Source organism: Nestor notabilis, unplaced genomic scaffold, assembly GCF_000696875.1.
Source record: "Nestor notabilis isolate BGI_N333 unplaced genomic scaffold, ASM69687v1 scaffold8991, whole genome shotgun sequence".
NCBI lineage: Eukaryota > Metazoa > Chordata > Aves > Psittaciformes > Psittacidae > Nestor > Nestor notabilis.
The window spans coordinates 19,177-35,376 of NW_009915143.1; the positions used below are offsets into that span (position 1 = coordinate 19,177).

A 16,200-nucleotide genomic window follows, 5' to 3' on the forward strand; every position below is an offset into this window, starting at 1 on the left:
GTGTGAAAAGTCCTCCCCGGAGGAGGAAGGAGTGGCAGAGACAGTGTGTGACCAAAACCCCCATTCCCCATCCCCTGTGCTGCTGGGGGGCAGGAGGTGGAGAAACTGGGGGTGAAGTTGAGCCTGGGAAGAATGGAGGGGTGTTTTAAGGTTTAGTTGTTATTGCTCATTATCCTACTCTGATTTGACTGGCAATAAATTAAAGTTGGGTCTGTTTTGCCTGTTCTGGTAACTGGTGAGTGATCTCTCCCTGTCCTTATCGTGACCCACGAGCCTTTCATTCTATTTTCTCTCCCCTGCTCAGCTGAATAGGGGAGTGATGGAGCACCTGGTGTCCAGCCAGGGTCAGACCACCACAGTGTGAAATAGTTGTCTTTGTTCTTGGGAACATTTTTTTGTGAGCACACCTAAGCTATGAATTAGTTATAGACTAAGAGACTTCTCCTTCCTTAGCCAGCCCCTTTGCTGCAGCTTCTTGGCAAACCCCCCTCCCAGGCCACTCTGTTCCTGCAGGGTGAGCACAGCACCTGAGTGCACATATCACCACTCAACAACAGATCCTTTGGATTCGCTTTGCCAAGAAAACAAGGGAATATTGAGAAAACAGCAACAGCCTCATGGGAAGATTGATGCACAGAAAGCAATTCTTGCCAATTTAAGGTAGTTATTGTAGTAGCTGCTGCTTGGCACAGCAGTCAGACCCGATAAGCTGAGGACGTATCAGAGCCACGTCCCCACTAGTAGCCAGGCACTGAAGTACTGTCCATCTGGAACACTTCCCTGTTCAAAGCCTGCTTTCATTAAGTGTGTGATCTCTCTCCAGTGCACACTTTTTTGGCTAGCAAACATGTCAGGAGCACCAGCAGTGGGATCAAATGAGGGTTGACCTGTCAGCCCTGGCTACTGTCAGGTGTGACCAGCAGAAAGGAGCAGAGTTGACCCAGCCCATGAGCTTTGCTGTATCTAATGTCAATCACTTTGTCTTGTCTGTGAGCAACAAGTAGAAAGCAGGAGGAAAGTCACTGTGTGTAATTCTAATTTCATGGAAGTTAAAAATAAGAATAATAAAAACCCCATGCAACCCACAACAGCCTCCACTAACAGAAAGCAAATGTTTCATGAAGCCAGTGTGTCTGTGCTTGGAGCTGCTCTGAATGACTCCCTGAGCTCCCAGTATGCTGCTGCACAACCCTTCCTTGCTGTGGGACCCTCCAGTGGATGGCTTTACAAGTGCAGCTGTCCTGCTGCTGGCATCTAGGAGCTACATTAGCAACAGCGTCTGCCAAGGCCTTTTCTTCTTTCATTTTAAAGTATTTTTAAAGTATATTTTTAGACATCATTAATACTATTTATTCCCCCAGCAGTGGAATGTGCAGCACAGCCTGCTTGCAGCTAGCTTGGCCAAATCCATTCTGCCTGGTACAACCTCATTTATTCCAGTAATCACTGCAGAGCTTCCTGCAGCAAACTATCCTAGTGGAGAACTCTGAAGCATGTAGCCAGCGGAGGAACAGTGCTTTCCATCAGGCTCAGCAGCCCTAATGAGTGCTTCTCACCAAAGCAACATCAACCAGAACAACACTGCTGTGAGGCTGGTTGCTAGAGCGAAGGTTTGATAAGTCAGGTCTCATCCAACGGGAATCACGCTTTCTCAAAAGTGGTTCCATTTGTGAGGGTAAAAGAATGACATTTTGGGAAGAACACACTGGGAACTTTTCAGGAAGAAAGAGAGTTGCTGAGTGGTAAGGAAAGGTGCTGTGTGGAGCACACTACGTCAGAATAGGAGACGCTAAGATGGGAAAACAGGCGTGTGTGTGTTGGTACTATTGCTTTTTGGGGCTGTCACCAGACGTGTCATTGTGCATGAGGCCCAACATTGTTGAGAACTACCAGAGTGCCATTTGTTCAACTGTGCGAGGATGCAAGTTTTAACATCCTTCTAATGTGTGACTCCAAGTGGCTTTGACATACAGCATAGTGACAACCGTAACACTGTTATAGCTCTACGCATATATTACAACAGCCTAAGTACAGATAGGTGGGAGCTCACTGCAAGCTCATTGCTGGGAAATGATTCCTGATGCTTAGCCAAGAAACTTTATAAATCCTCATCTCAGGTCTCCCTGTTACCTTTGTCAGACCACCCCTTGTGTTCTCTCTGTCTCATCAGCACTTGCAGCCTTCAAATACTTGCCAAGTTATCTCCTTGCCACACAGCCCAGTGCCTGGGGCTCACTTCGTGAACCCTTGCGTCTATAACCCTGAACATCAGAAGGCTGAACTCTGTCAATTGCCATCTTTGCAATTGCAATCTTAAGAGGGGAAAAAAAATAATCAGAACCTCCTTCAGAGCAGCTTTAAACTACAAAAGGCTGGAGTGATGGAAAGAATAATGAACAGAACGTATTTTGTTAGCAGAATTTTAATCCTGAAATCAAACAAGATCAAGGACTATTCTGCATGGAGAACACAAGGGCCTTCAGCTTGCTCTCTGTCTTGGTAGAGGGAGCCTGTTAGTGCTCACTGTGATGTTTTTCTCCTAAACCACTCTTTCTCCCTTGCAACTTGCACAGGAAGCTTATGGCGGTGTGACATGGACTGACACAAACTAAGAAAGAAGGCAGGAGACCTCATGTTAATCCTGGCTCTGTTGTTGGCAGGCAGCAGGATTACTTTGCTTGACCAAGTCTACCTTGTGCTATAAAGTGCTGTCTAGGCTAGTAGTTGATTTTGGAGCTTTGTGTAGGAAGATGTTTCCTCTTAGAGGGCTTTTAGTGGAACGAAGCCTCCTCACCTGAGTGAGGGAGCAGGCTGGGATGCTCCTGAAGTCCCTGGTGTGAGCTCAGCCAATGAAGGGCACTAACTGCCAGCAGAGCTGCTTTGTACACAGGAAGGGACCCAGACAGTCTCCCACCTCCTCTTGCTGCTCTGCTCAAGTGTGTCACAACTCAGAACATCTCCGGCAAACACTGACCCTCACACTCATCACTGCCTGGTACTGACAGGCCTCAGAAATCAGGCGACTTGCAGCAGAAGTCTCCCAGTCACCACCATCTGTGGACTCCCGATAGAGCTTTGCAATCCAGCTTCTCAACTCTAACAATTAGATAACAATAAGTATTTACAATTCCACTGTGGGACAGCCACTTGTTATCCTTCCCAGTCACCAACCTGCAAGATCCCTGAGGCCATCAAAGGGATTGAGGCAGAGAAGGAAACATGGAGAAAAGGGCATGAATTTGCAACTCAGAGGTATCTGATAGCCTGTAAATAACAAGTCTGATTCTGTGAAACCACGGGCTGACATCATGTTATACATCAATGCCTGTTGAGGGAAGGCTGTCTGCTTTGTAATAAAAATGTGTGTTGAGAGGGGAGAAAAAAAAACCCCAACCCCAAAACCAGCAAGGATGAAAGCAGGAAGAATGAAACCAGTTGTAGATACAAAGCAGAGAAAATGATTTATAAGTGTTCCTGCGATTTCTGCTTTGTCAAGACTGATCTTTTCGGGTACTCCTTTGTCTCACATGTGTATTTCAAACACAGAAAAGGTTTAGCTGGAAGGAAGCCAGTATCCAGCCTCAGGCAATGATTAGTGAATCCATTTGGAGCAGCACACTTATCTTTGACAGACAGAGAGATTTCCAGGAGTCAGATATATTGGCAGCTGCCAGAATCAGAGACTGGAAATTTATTGCCAAAATCATGCTGAGCCCATCCACCAACAGGTACAGAGATACTGGCATGGAATCTCCAGCCTTATGTTTTCTTGCAGCCAGGTTCATATATCTCATTTTATTATCCTTTGCTCACTCTTTCGCATGTAGAGCTTATCTCTGTATCATTTCTGTGAGGGTACTACCAGGACTGCTGGGGCAGGCAGGCAGACTAACACAGCACTGCACAAAAGTCAAATTGCTATTTGCAAAGCAAGAACCCATGAACTCATTGAGACCTACTTCAAGATGTGAAGCACTGACCCATCCATTCATGTAGGACTGGTGCTATATCTAGAGGCTGATCAGCACTGAGGATGAAAGCAGTTCAGGTGCCCCATCAGTACAGAGGACAGTCCGGGAGGAGCTGACTCGCACATACCTGAAGCCCTGAGGACAGACGCAGGTGTAGCCATTGACTGCATCTACGCAGACAGCTCCATGGTGACACTTGTGGCCCACACAGTCATCATCATCAATTTCGCAGTGTTTCCCGCTGTAGCCCGGCAAGCACTCGCATCTGCAAGACCAGAACACAGCTGTCAATAGCTTGTTTCACCATCCACATCATCAGCACATGCGGGCCCAGCACTAGTCTGATCTGAAATGGAAAGGTGTTAGCAATTACTCCTGGAAAGATCGAGCACAATTCCTGCCATCAGCAATGCTCGAGTCACTCCTGCCTGTCTGCAGCTGAGGTTCTGCAATCTGCTTAAATTCAAGCTGAGCAAAGCAATACTATCCTACTGCTTATCCTCAGCCAAGTCTGCAGAGAAGGATGATCATACAGTGCTCCCCTATTATGTTAAAGATGACAACGTCTTCCCTAACCTGACAGCCTCAATACTCCGCCAGGGCAGTTGCCCTGATGTCTCAGACTGTGATTTCGCCAATGTCTGCAGAGTGTTGAGTGTCTGAGGTTGACCCTACACAGAGCACAGTAAGGTTCCACCTTCCAAATGGAAGCAATTTGCAAGCAAGCCATCAACCTCAGCAGATTTTAAGAAAACCCATCAGTTTTGAGTTCACAACCGGTCTGCCATTCATTTGCAAGGCACAGAATCACAGAATCAACTGGGTTGGAAAAGACCTTTAGGATCATCAAGTCCCACATTTAAATAAACAGTAAATGTTGCTGCATCTATGGCAAGTTGTCATTGAAGCCTGTGTCCTTTACCTGCTGCTACAGGATAATGCCATTCATAGGAACCACACAGTGGGATGTGCCCAAACCTGCAGACATTGGCTTTGTATTTTATTTTATCCAATTCTCCAGTTGTATGAAGGCTGCATCAGCACTTCCATTGTAAGCCTTGCAGAAGTTTATACCCTGACAATAGAAAATACATCCCCAAGTCTGACTTGGAACAGATCTTGTGGGATTGCTGAAGAGCCTCTTTCTGAATGCATAGTGAAGACAATGTTTAGTCATGAACACACTTTAGTCCATAAAACACGTTTTACTCCTCCCAGCTGGATGTTACTGCACATCTGGAAAACAAAAGGCATATCATTTCAACCAAAACAAGGGAAGGGCTACAGTTAACTCCAGCAATAAAAAAGAGGCCCATGCTCTTGCTAGAGCCCCTTGTTTAGACCCAGCATGCTTGCCACTGAGAGCTGGAAGGGAAAAGACATTATAAAGTTGAGGGAGGTGGCATCAGGAGAGTAACTACTGCTCCACCAACCCAATCTGCTGGCCTCCTCCTCCTCCCTGCCAGGAGCCTGGTGGGTCAAGTGCACGAGGAGATTTCTTATTGGAAAACTTCTTCAGAGGAATGGGACACATGGGAGCTTATGAGGAAAGATTTCTACATTGCCAGCAGCAGTCACTGTGCTGATTTGGTTCTGCGTGACAGTGTGCTTTGGGTCCTGGCAGCTTCCCAGCTCATGGGGGCAAAGCAGCAGGTCCTCTGTGTGCTAATGACCAGTGCAGGGCTGCCCTAGCATCACGGCTTCAGCAACCCCCAAGTTCAAGCACTGGGAGGAATGTGACCTTCAGCCTCCATGTCAAAACATGGCTTGTGACTGGCTAAAGGAGGAGGAAACAATGCAAAGCCTATTAACCTATTAGGATGGATAATGTTATGTAGATGCACGTACTTCCTTTCTCCATTTTCCCCATAGGAGAGGCCCCCATCATGACCCTCCGCAGCCAGGGGGTGGTGGATGGTCCAGCCCTGCACACCTGAGTTGCTATTTTACCACTTGGTGGCTCAGGGAATACTGTGATTAACATAACGGAGATAACAAAAGAGAGCAAAAAAAGCAAAACGTGTTCTTCCCCCAAACCATAAGACATGGGTGATATTTTTTGGCAACATTTTAGTCACACCTGCAAGCAAATAATGTCAATCAAAAGACTTCGCGGGGGGAATTGGCAGCATTAATCCTGTTGCTTTTTATTGATCCCCGCAGTCCTAATATAAAGTGATGTAATAACGAATGATGTGCAGTTCCTTATTCAGAGCTGCCATGCATCAATTTTATGATGTGTATTGGCTATCTCCGTAATGACAGAACCACCACTTTTCTCTGCAGGGCTGCATTAAATCAGCATTTTAAGCTGTCAGGTAATAATTCCAAGCTTTAGAATACTAAAGTATATTTATACCATGCTCCAACACCAATACAGTGAATGGAAAAACATGCTCCTTTCCTGAAGCTGTTTTTTTAGAAGTAATTTCATTGTGTTAAATGGTATTTTTTGATGATTTTTGCTTTGTTTTGTTGTCTGGCATACAGAAAGCTGCTCTTCTTCTATAGTAATGGCACAGTAAAGATGCGGAGGCTGGAAGTGAGGAAAGCCACCTGCAATTTTAGCTTCAAAAGCGAAGTGCTCTGCGCAGCCAAACACACACTGAAATAGTCCAGTTTGCTTCCAAGCTTGGCTTTCTCTTTAGAAACATGGAATTCCTGTTGGACCAGTCATCTTGGAGGATTTAGTGTGTCACATCTATGTGTATGCCTGGAGGACAGCAGATGAGAAGCCCAGCCCCAGGAGTGCCTCACCCAGTCTCCTCCTCATGGGATCCTATGGACCCCCCCACTATGGCATGGGAAGGATGGCATGTTAGCTCCATCCCTATCCCACACAGTGCAGGAAATGATGAAGTGAGGATCAGTAAAGTATGATGCAGTACAGAGGTGGCAAAGAGACTTTCATAGTCAAATCCTGGTAAGAGAGCAACTGACACCATTAGATCAGTTATCTCATTTCCCAGTGACAACCTGACAGCAGTACCCTGGAAATCTTGTTTTCTGCTACAGCCTTGTAGTGATGGCAACATTCCCAGGATCAGAGAGCACATGAAACCATGTCTAGTTGTATTTAAAATGTTGGTCTACCTGAGGGGGTTTCCATCTGCATGCATTCAATGTCTGTCGCATTAAAGCTGTGAATCATGGCTTCTACTGCAGGGCCAGAATGGAATTTCCCTCCCCATATCACTAAATAACTTGGCTTTCTATTTTTTCCTGTCTTTGTCATCTTTTCCTCCCTCTGCAAAGTTGCAGAGCAACAAGAGCCGAAGGCACGATGGGCAGACTGGCTGCTACGTGTCCTTGCTGCTATGCTGGTCTTCATTGGTGTGTCCTACTCACGCCCAGGGCACAAACCTGACAAGTGGATGATCAGCTCAAGAACAAGCCTGAATCCTGTTATTAATATTCCCTGCCTCTGGAAGCAGAGGGGAGGACTGATTCATGAGCCTGACTCACTCTGCACCGCACCATTACGTGCTGGATGTGTGGTACATCACAGGTCAGGAGATCAAACTGCTCCAGGCATCAGCAGCAGCACAGGACCAGAGGTGGCTGTTCTCAGTGAGACCCAGCAGCCACCACACATCGCTGCAGGGGCTGCAGGGGGATCTCGGCCCATTTCTGAATGGTTTTGGGGCAAATAAAGTAGGGGATAAAATGCAACACTTGGACAAATCTATGTTCAAGGTTGGCAGGCTCCTTCACCTCCAAGTCTGGCATAAAGGAAAAAAAATGGGAGAGAAGGAATGATATTCCAGATTTTTGGGTAGCATTTGATGAATAGTGGATGAATAATGCAACAAACAGTAGCAGAAAATACTCACAAGTAGTTATTTAGGCTCCTCTTCGGGGGTTAATGGCACCACTGTGAACGCTTTTCTAGCAAGCAAGCAAAAAAGGTGTCTTCTTTATTCAAACTATTTGGGTGGCAGGTGTGTAAATGCTTCCAGAAAGGATAAAATCATTCAGGACCACAGCTGCCTCCATCCCTTCATACATCCAGCAGCACAAGGTAATGTGAATTCCAAGCCTTTGCCTGGTAACATGGTGTAGCTACTGGATTAGCTGAATGACGGATTAACTAGGAATGAAAACTGGAAAGAACATCAGGGACTATTTATGTCCTGGTAACACACCTCTTTATCCAGCCCCTGTGCGTAATTTCAGGAACTTCCCTAATCATTTAATAGTTCCATCTTCCTCAAGAGTTTGAAACGTTTCTGTCTGGAGTGTTTTTTCCCCCAAAGAAAGGCTTGAGTTGTGCAGATGAGTGTCCTGCACAGACCCAGCTGCCCTCCTGAGAGCCAGCAGCTCTAAAGTTTTGCTTCACTTCCTTTTAACTTTATGAAATGTTCTTTGGGCTGCATCAAAAGAAGCGTGACCAGCAGGTCATGGAGGAGATCCGGCCCCTCTGCTCTGCTCTCGTGAGACCCCACTTGCAGCACTGGCTGCATTTCTGGTGTCCCCAACATAAGGAGGACATGGAGCTGTTGGAGCAAGTCCAGAGGAGGCCATAAGGATGATCAGGGGCTGGAGCACCTCCCATATGAAGACAGGCTGAGAAAGTCGGGTCTGTTCAGCCTGGAGAAGAGAAGCTGTGTGGAGACCTCAGAGCAGCTTCCAGTGTCTGAAGGGGCCTACAAGGATGCTGGAGAAGGACCTTCATCAGGGACTGTAGTGATAGGACAAGGGGTGATGGGTTCAAACTGAAACAGGAGAAGTTCAGGTTAGATCTAAGGAAGAAGTTCTTTCCTGTGAGGGTGCTGAGGCACTGACACAGGATGCCCAGAGAAGCTGTGGCTGCCCCATCCCTGGCAGTGTTCAAGGCCAGGCTGGACACAGGGGCTTGGAGCAACCTGCTCTAGTGGAAGGTGTCTCTGCCTGTGGCAGGGGTTGAAACTGGATGATCTTGAGGTCCTTTCCAACCCAAACCATTCTATGATTCTGTGTGTCACTTTACACTATTCTGAAGTGCCACTTGCTTCACAGGACACCCTCTGACCCCAACTGCAGGTTACAAGGAAGATCAAAGAGCGGTGCTGGGTGAGGTGTCCCTTGCCAAATCCCTAGCCCTCCCTCCCAGGAGGGATTCATGAGCACCATGAGCGCACTAGTGTTGCGAAAACAAGCACAGAATGTAGCTCACACTGCACTGAGCTCTCTTGAATTGTCTCCCTTTCTTACTTTGATTCAAAGGTCTTTTCTGGAAAAGCTTTCCACAGGGTTTAACTTTTCAATTGAGTATTTGCAAAATTGTTCTGCACTTGTGTCATCACACAAGTGATGAACACTGCTATATGCACCTCTGAAAACACCCCAAGCCCCACATCTCCAGATGCTTTACTGCCATTTAAAACATGAGGCTTTATTTTGCCCCTGTGAAATGCAAATGCAAACACAGACTTCACAAAATCTAACATGAGCTGAGCGAGGCTTCTCTCTGTGGCCAAGGATGAAGGTGGTTCCTGAGGGAGAGCCACCCAGTTCAGCTGTTTGCTGCTGCTGTCCAGGAAAGGAAGTATGGGGAAAGGAGCCCCACTGAGGCTAAGGCTGGCCTGCGCCAGAGCACCGCAACACCTCCAGCCATCCCGAAGGCAGCTGAAGTGGGGATACAACAGAAGACTCCTGATCTGCAACTTTCTGCTCTGGTCACAAGTTTCTCTTTCACTTCTCAGTGGTTAGAATGGAGAATGGAATTCAACACTGAGCCAGTTTGGGCTGAAGAGAGCTGGGTTACATCAATTAAGGCTTCTGTTACACTGCCTGAATTGATGGATGCACAAAGGAACAGAAGGAAAATGTCCTTAGTTTCTGATGCAGGACAAGATACATTGCAGTAATTGTGGCAAAACTCCTCCTTTTTCCAAGCTCTATTACAGAATACTTTCTCTGCTCTGGTGGTACTTCCATTATTTTCAAGTAAACCACAAAAAACTATAAAAGTCTGTATGGTTGCATTGAAATTAAAATGTGTCACTGTCTGAAGTATAAATAGTCTTGCACTATTTGTGTTAATTTGGATGATTTTTATCCCAAACTCATTGCCAGTTCAGCCCTAGTCAGGCCAATGGATGGATGTACCCAGTGTATGGAGATCAACATACACACACATACCTGGTTCCTTTGTCAAGGGGAAGGCATTTGGACTCATGTTGGCATGGATTCAGATCAGGAACACAGTGGTTAATCACCTCATCACACAGCTCACCTGAGGAAGAAGAAAAGCAATACTGCTGTAACACAGCTTGAACAATCCTGAAGCAGCTTCAGCCATGATGTTCAGGGATGGCAAAGCTCCCTAAATGGGAGCAGCTCAGTAGTTCAGCAGTAAGCAAAACTATTGCTTATGAAGACACATGAGACTTCATTAAATTGTGCTCTTTTGACCTATAGCAACCGTACTGTTCCTATCACATGAATTCGAAAGGCTGGTACAAAATGTACTGACATACGAACTCCACTTGGAGACAAAGGATCAAATGGACAGCTCCTGACCCAAAACCTCTTACATCAAAACAAGAAGTGACACGACAGTGAGGTTGCTTGTTAGACGTCATGGTTAACTCAGAACCATGCAGCTGCTCGCTCACTCACTCTTCCCCTTCCCTCCCCCTCTGTTGCTCCCGGAGGGATGGGGAGGAGAATCAGAGGAATGTAACTCCCACGGGTTGAGATAACAGCACTCCAGTAACTAAGGTATAATACAAACCACTACTGCTACCAATAATAATGATAAGAGGAATAACAAGAGGAGAGGACACAACCGCTCACCATCCACCAACCGATACCCAGCCTGACTCAAGCAGTGATCTGGGCCTTCCGGGTAACTCCCCCCAGTTTCTATACTGGGCATGACGTGCTGTGGTATGGAATACCCCTTTGGCCAGTTTGGGTCAGGTGTCCTGTCTCTGCTTCCTCTCGGCTTCCCCTCCTCCCTGGCAGAGCATGAGACTGAAAAGTCCTTGGTCAGAGTAAACATTACTGAGCAACAACTAAAAACATCGGTGTTACCAGCGTTGTTCCCAGACTGAAAGTCAAAACCACAGCACTGCACCAGCTACTAAGAAGGAGAAAAAATGACTGCTGTAGCTGAACCCAGGACATTAGACCATAACATTTTCACACCGAAACATGTTTTAGCCATAGTTACTGCTCTGCCAAAGAAGCTGGTTGGACATCATTCTGGAAAAGAACAACAACCCACAAGCCTTCCCCCAAAACCTCTGCGACTCTCAATAATAGGAACCAGCTTTAGGACTGCATGTAATTATGGAACATTCACTATTTGTAAGACAAGTACTAGCCCTATTGTGCTCACAGGGGATGATGTCTGTTCAGAAAAGAATCCATCAAATGCGAGCTCAGCTCAGCTGTTTCGAGGTATGGTGTGTTACATGCCATGTACCGCCCTGGATTTGTATACATTTAATAATTAATAGTTCTAGAAGGTTCAAACCCAGATAGTTTATTTAAATACCATCCTTCTTGGAGTCCTAAATTATTAGGTCACACTTCAGTACCCCAGGATCTGAGATTCAGCCAAAGACCACAGGAATCTTTGCCTTCCCAAGAAACCTACCCTGCACCTCCCAAAGCCTTACAGGAAAAGCAAAAGCCAGGTACTCTCAACACGGAAACCCCCACAAGCTACAGTCCAAAGTCCCCTGTGCAGCTATCACAAAACCACATCTGTAGGGTTTCAAGGTTAGACGTATTTTGTGCCTGTACATGATACATACCATCACACAAGCAACAAGCCATGCGGCTAGTGTGGGGAAAAGGGTAATGTGGGAGGTGCTGGAGGGCTGGCAAGGTTTAACAGGGTTTTCATGAAGCTGCAGATCCACCTGCCTTGGGAAAAACTCCATTTCCAAAAATTCTTGTATTTCTAAATGTAGTGGCTACACAGAAACACTTGAATACACAAGCTAAGCAAACCCCAAAGATCACGATTCAGATGGAAAATGCAAATCAGAACCATTCATCTTCTATCAGTGATCTGGCAGGGATGATGGAGAGCACAGTTTCGAGGCTGGCTCTGGTGGTGACAGGTATGGTTTAAGTTTTTAACACCCCCAGCTCACTCCTTCTGCTTATTTCTTCCAAATCTCTGGCCTCCCTTCAGTATGAGCTACATAGCTCTTTATTAGACTCTTCATATTAAAATGGAAATATAAAGTGTATTTGCAAAAATTATTCTTCTTTATTTTTTAGTTGCTGATATATCTGTTTTTGAAAACTGTGAAGCATTAGTGAGAAAGTGGAGCAAGAATACAAGTCCTGGAAGCATGAGAGAGGCTACTACCAGCATAAATGCTGTATTCATGTGCCATACATACCCTCATGTCTTTTTCTGGGCTGGGTTTGGCAATACCAGAGAGGGCTGGCATGGCAATCTGCAGTGGACAGTTAATTGTTCATGGTATCCGTTAAAGGACAACTAATTCCATCTGGAGCCGAGGAACCCCTGGAAGCCACCACTATTAAATACTACCAAGTATTTTTACAGCCCTGAACAAGTCTTGGGCAAATGTAATGAATGTATCCAGGCAGGAAGGGGGACATGCCAAGGAAATTGAATACTGCAGATCCATGGGAACCAAGGAAACCCCATTCACTGGACTTGACATTTGCCACTGTACTTTTTGTTACTCCTCAAAAGCAACTAAAGACATTCAAGTCTTACAAACATGAACACAGCTGTCATTGGGGACAGCTATTAGCACACTTTTCAGGTGGCAGAACTGGAGACAGGTCTATTTACTTAGCAATCCCCAAACCCACGGCCCATCAACTCTCCCAAATGCTAACAAAGTGACTCCCTTGGCCTTTGGGCATGAACATGAGCAGGTCAGAACTTGCTGGATAACTGCCAGTTCATCATCCTGGTATTCCTCATGTCCCCTGTGTGCTTTGAACCTTATGTGAAAATAAACATGGAAAAAAGCAACTGACTGGTAACATTAAAAGGACTCAGTGATCTAAAGCTGGAAGTATTTTTGGAAGACCATTTAATAAGTGTGGACAGAAGCCTTAAACCATCACCAAAAATGGTCAATACATACTTTTGAAGTTTCTTTTTCTTTTTTTATTTGGTTGTTTTGAAAAAAAGGGAACAGGCTTAAAAAAAAGTAAGAACAGTTTCATAAACTCTCAAAGGAAATCGTAATTCTTCTTAAAGTATTCTCCTCAAAAGCCTTGACAAGTGCTTAGAGATCCAGTAAAAATCTCCCCAAATGTCAAATATTATGACTCACTGTGTCATTCTGAAGGCACCACTATCAAAACGTAGGAGAATTCTAGGCTAGGTACCAAACACAGCATCCAACAAATTTATCATTTTTCATGCAAAACTTGGAACATTTAAGGATCCTTCCTGTTATTTTTCCCATCTATCACTCATTAGGGAGCTCACTTGGGAATGCCTTGCAACTAGAGCAGCCTCATCTCAGGAAGAAAATTCTACTTGATAGATGATTTCAGGCTCCCCCAGTGTTCACTGGATGCTGCAGAAAGCATGCCAGGGAAATAAAACACTTTCTGCAAAGCAAAACCCAAGGCACCAGCTACACAAAGACTTTTCTCCTATTTTATTTACTCAGAGAATATCTGGGCCAAAAAAATCTGCCCTCAGACCTGGAAGTGCAATAGTCATTGGCCACTTCAATGTCAGTATCTGAGGAAAAATCTGATCCTCTTGTTTTTTTTTCTTGGAGTGACACAGGGCTGCTTTTCTTTGCAGCAGTTAAAGGTTCAGTTGAAATTCCTCATTGGATAGCTATGTGAACCTAAAACCAAACTGGACATTAATCTTAGGCCAACCTCTAGTAGCACTGATTCTCTCTGTGGAAGATATCTGATCACTGTAAAAAAACCCAGAAAACTTCAGTGTAAAGCTTTTCCAAAGGTAGAAAACAACCCAACCTCCCCGTTTTCCTCTCTCCCACATATTCTCAAATCAGACCTCCAACTTGGGTACACAAGGGTTTCTGAAGTGGCTACGTAAAAGTCAGCAAAATGACAACTCTATCTCTTTTCTAATCAGTTAAGCATTTTTTAGTCCCAAGTAGCGTTTTTCGCTCTTACTCTCTTGTTCAAGGCCAGGCTGGACAGAGCCTTGGGTGACATGGTCTAGTGTGAGGTGTCCCTGGCCATGGCAGGGGGTTGGAACTGGATGATCTTAAGGTCCTTTGCAACCCAAACCATTCTATCATTTTATGATTCATCAAAGCCCAAGAAAATAGATTAACATACAGTGCACCCCACCAAAGAACGGGTTAAGACTAGGTCAGATTCACAAGAGAAAACTAGCTTATGCTGTCAGATTTTACTCTTCTTAATAGCTGGATGTATTAGGTCAATAATGTTGTGAGGTATGTAGAACTGAGGTATGACATGCAGAGGGTACCTTTATAAAGAGAGGTACATCCTCAGCTCAGTGGGCACTGCATTTCAACCTTCTTAAGGCTGGTGGCAGTGTGCTGGTCATTAGTGCTTCTTTAGGAGAAGGAAGCATTAGAAACATGAAGGAAGCAGACTGATCTGCCACAAAAAATGCAACTCTCAGGTTAGAACCAAGTTGTGCTGGCAGGTGGAACACTACAGGTGGGTCTCCCAGAAAAATAAACAGGAGAGAGAAAAGCCCCCAGACAGCAGTAAAGCTCTTTTGCCCCTCTGAGCCTACCTTCCTTGTCCCCTTCACCAGCACTGGTCGTTGCTTTTAAAAGAACACAGCAAAACATTTTTTTTGTGTGTCATGCAACGTTTTCCTAGTCTTATTTTGTCAGCAAAATCATGAATTTCATGGGGCTTTCACATTCACCTCTCACAGGACTCACTGCTTATGAAGAGCTGCCAAGAAACGTGCTTGGGCTCTTCTGTAGCCTTCTGCATGTCTCAGAAGGAAGCTAAAACAACAATAGAGCAATAAAGATGACTTTTACACACAGTTGAATAATCATCTTTCTTTTTTCCGTTAGGTGCTGTCATGAGAGCTATTTATTCTATGCCACATTAGACTTTTAAAACCAGGGTTCAACTTACACTATTTCTCCTTAATCAGTAAAAGAGAGATTGGATGCAGTGATCATATTTTACTTAGTTATCTGTAAGTAAAACTGCAGTTCTGAAAAGACAACCTAGACCACCACTTTACAACCAATGAGTTCAATGGCTTTTCCTTTGTTTCACATGTCAGTTGGGTGATACTTTGGTCACTCAGTTCAGAGTATTCATGAAATAACAAAGAATCACAGGAAATAGTCTTATCCTTAATGTAAGAGAAGCTTTTGTAGGGCCTGGAAGTCTTAATCCAAAAATGCTGTCAAGGATTTCACAACAGCACTTGAGAAAAGGAAAGTGCTTTCAGTGAAAAAAGGATGAAGGAAGCCTGGCCTTTATCCACAGAGGAAACTTCTGCAGCCTGCGCAGGGAGAAGATATATACTGGAATGGTTAAATGCTATGTTGCAATTTGCTGAATTTTGACAGGTAAGTCAGAATGGAATCTTCTTTTTACTGCTCATAAAAAATACTGCACTGTTTTTATCGTAAGAGATTATGCATTTTATGTCTCACAACTTGTATCAGAAGAAAATGGGGTTTGTATTTTGTTTCCCCCTTCTCTCTTTCCAGTTATTAAAAAGAAGTCAGTGCCAATTGGAAATTTCAGGAGAACACCGAACCTAAAAATGGTTGAATGGAACAGACGTAGGACATGTTCCTCCAATAAAACACTTCAGTAAGGAATGTTGTTGATGTTTGATGAAGAATATTTGAGGCTCATCTTGGAAAATGATAAAAAATCTTTGCCTTCCAAACTGTTTCAATTTGCAATGAAGAAAATTCAGTGAAGATCTTCAGTAGCAAATGCACTTGGCAGCCACGTTAGATCCCAAAACATACATCACCTGCATTGCACTGTAGCAGGACTCTCTTTCTGCATTATTAACAGAGCTTGCTCTTGCTCACTGAACACTGCCCATGACATGTAGTAGGAAAGAACCAAAAGTTATTTTAGGCTTTTTATTGTGTCCTAATGTTTTAAAAATTCAGATCTGAGTTTTCACGAATCAAGTTTTGGCCTCTTAAGTAGTAACCTGAAGTTAGACTACCCATGGAGATTCCCAAAGTGGCTTGTTTTTCAGAATTAAGGAGCAAATACATCTAATCTTGAGGTTAAGCAAAGGGATAATGGATTAAACAACAAAATCTAGGGAAAG

General features: G+C 44.7%; 1 protein-coding gene across 1 annotated transcript in view; it reads right to left on the reverse strand.

The window, feature by feature from the left end:
* The window catches only part of LOC104413075 (slit homolog 3 protein-like), a gene marked incomplete at its 3' end in the record, with an annotated part of 56,993 nt that overhangs the window by 6,920 nt on the left and 33,873 nt on the right, over positions 1 to 16,200 (reverse strand). The window contains exons 5-6 of the mRNA XM_010023982.1: positions 10,095 to 10,188; positions 4,099 to 4,236 (exon numbers count right to left, since the gene is read on the reverse strand). Coding sequence (XP_010022284.1) covers positions 4,099 to 4,236; positions 10,095 to 10,188 — 232 coding nt within the window. The remainder of the gene's footprint in view (positions 1 to 4,098; positions 4,237 to 10,094; positions 10,189 to 16,200) is intronic.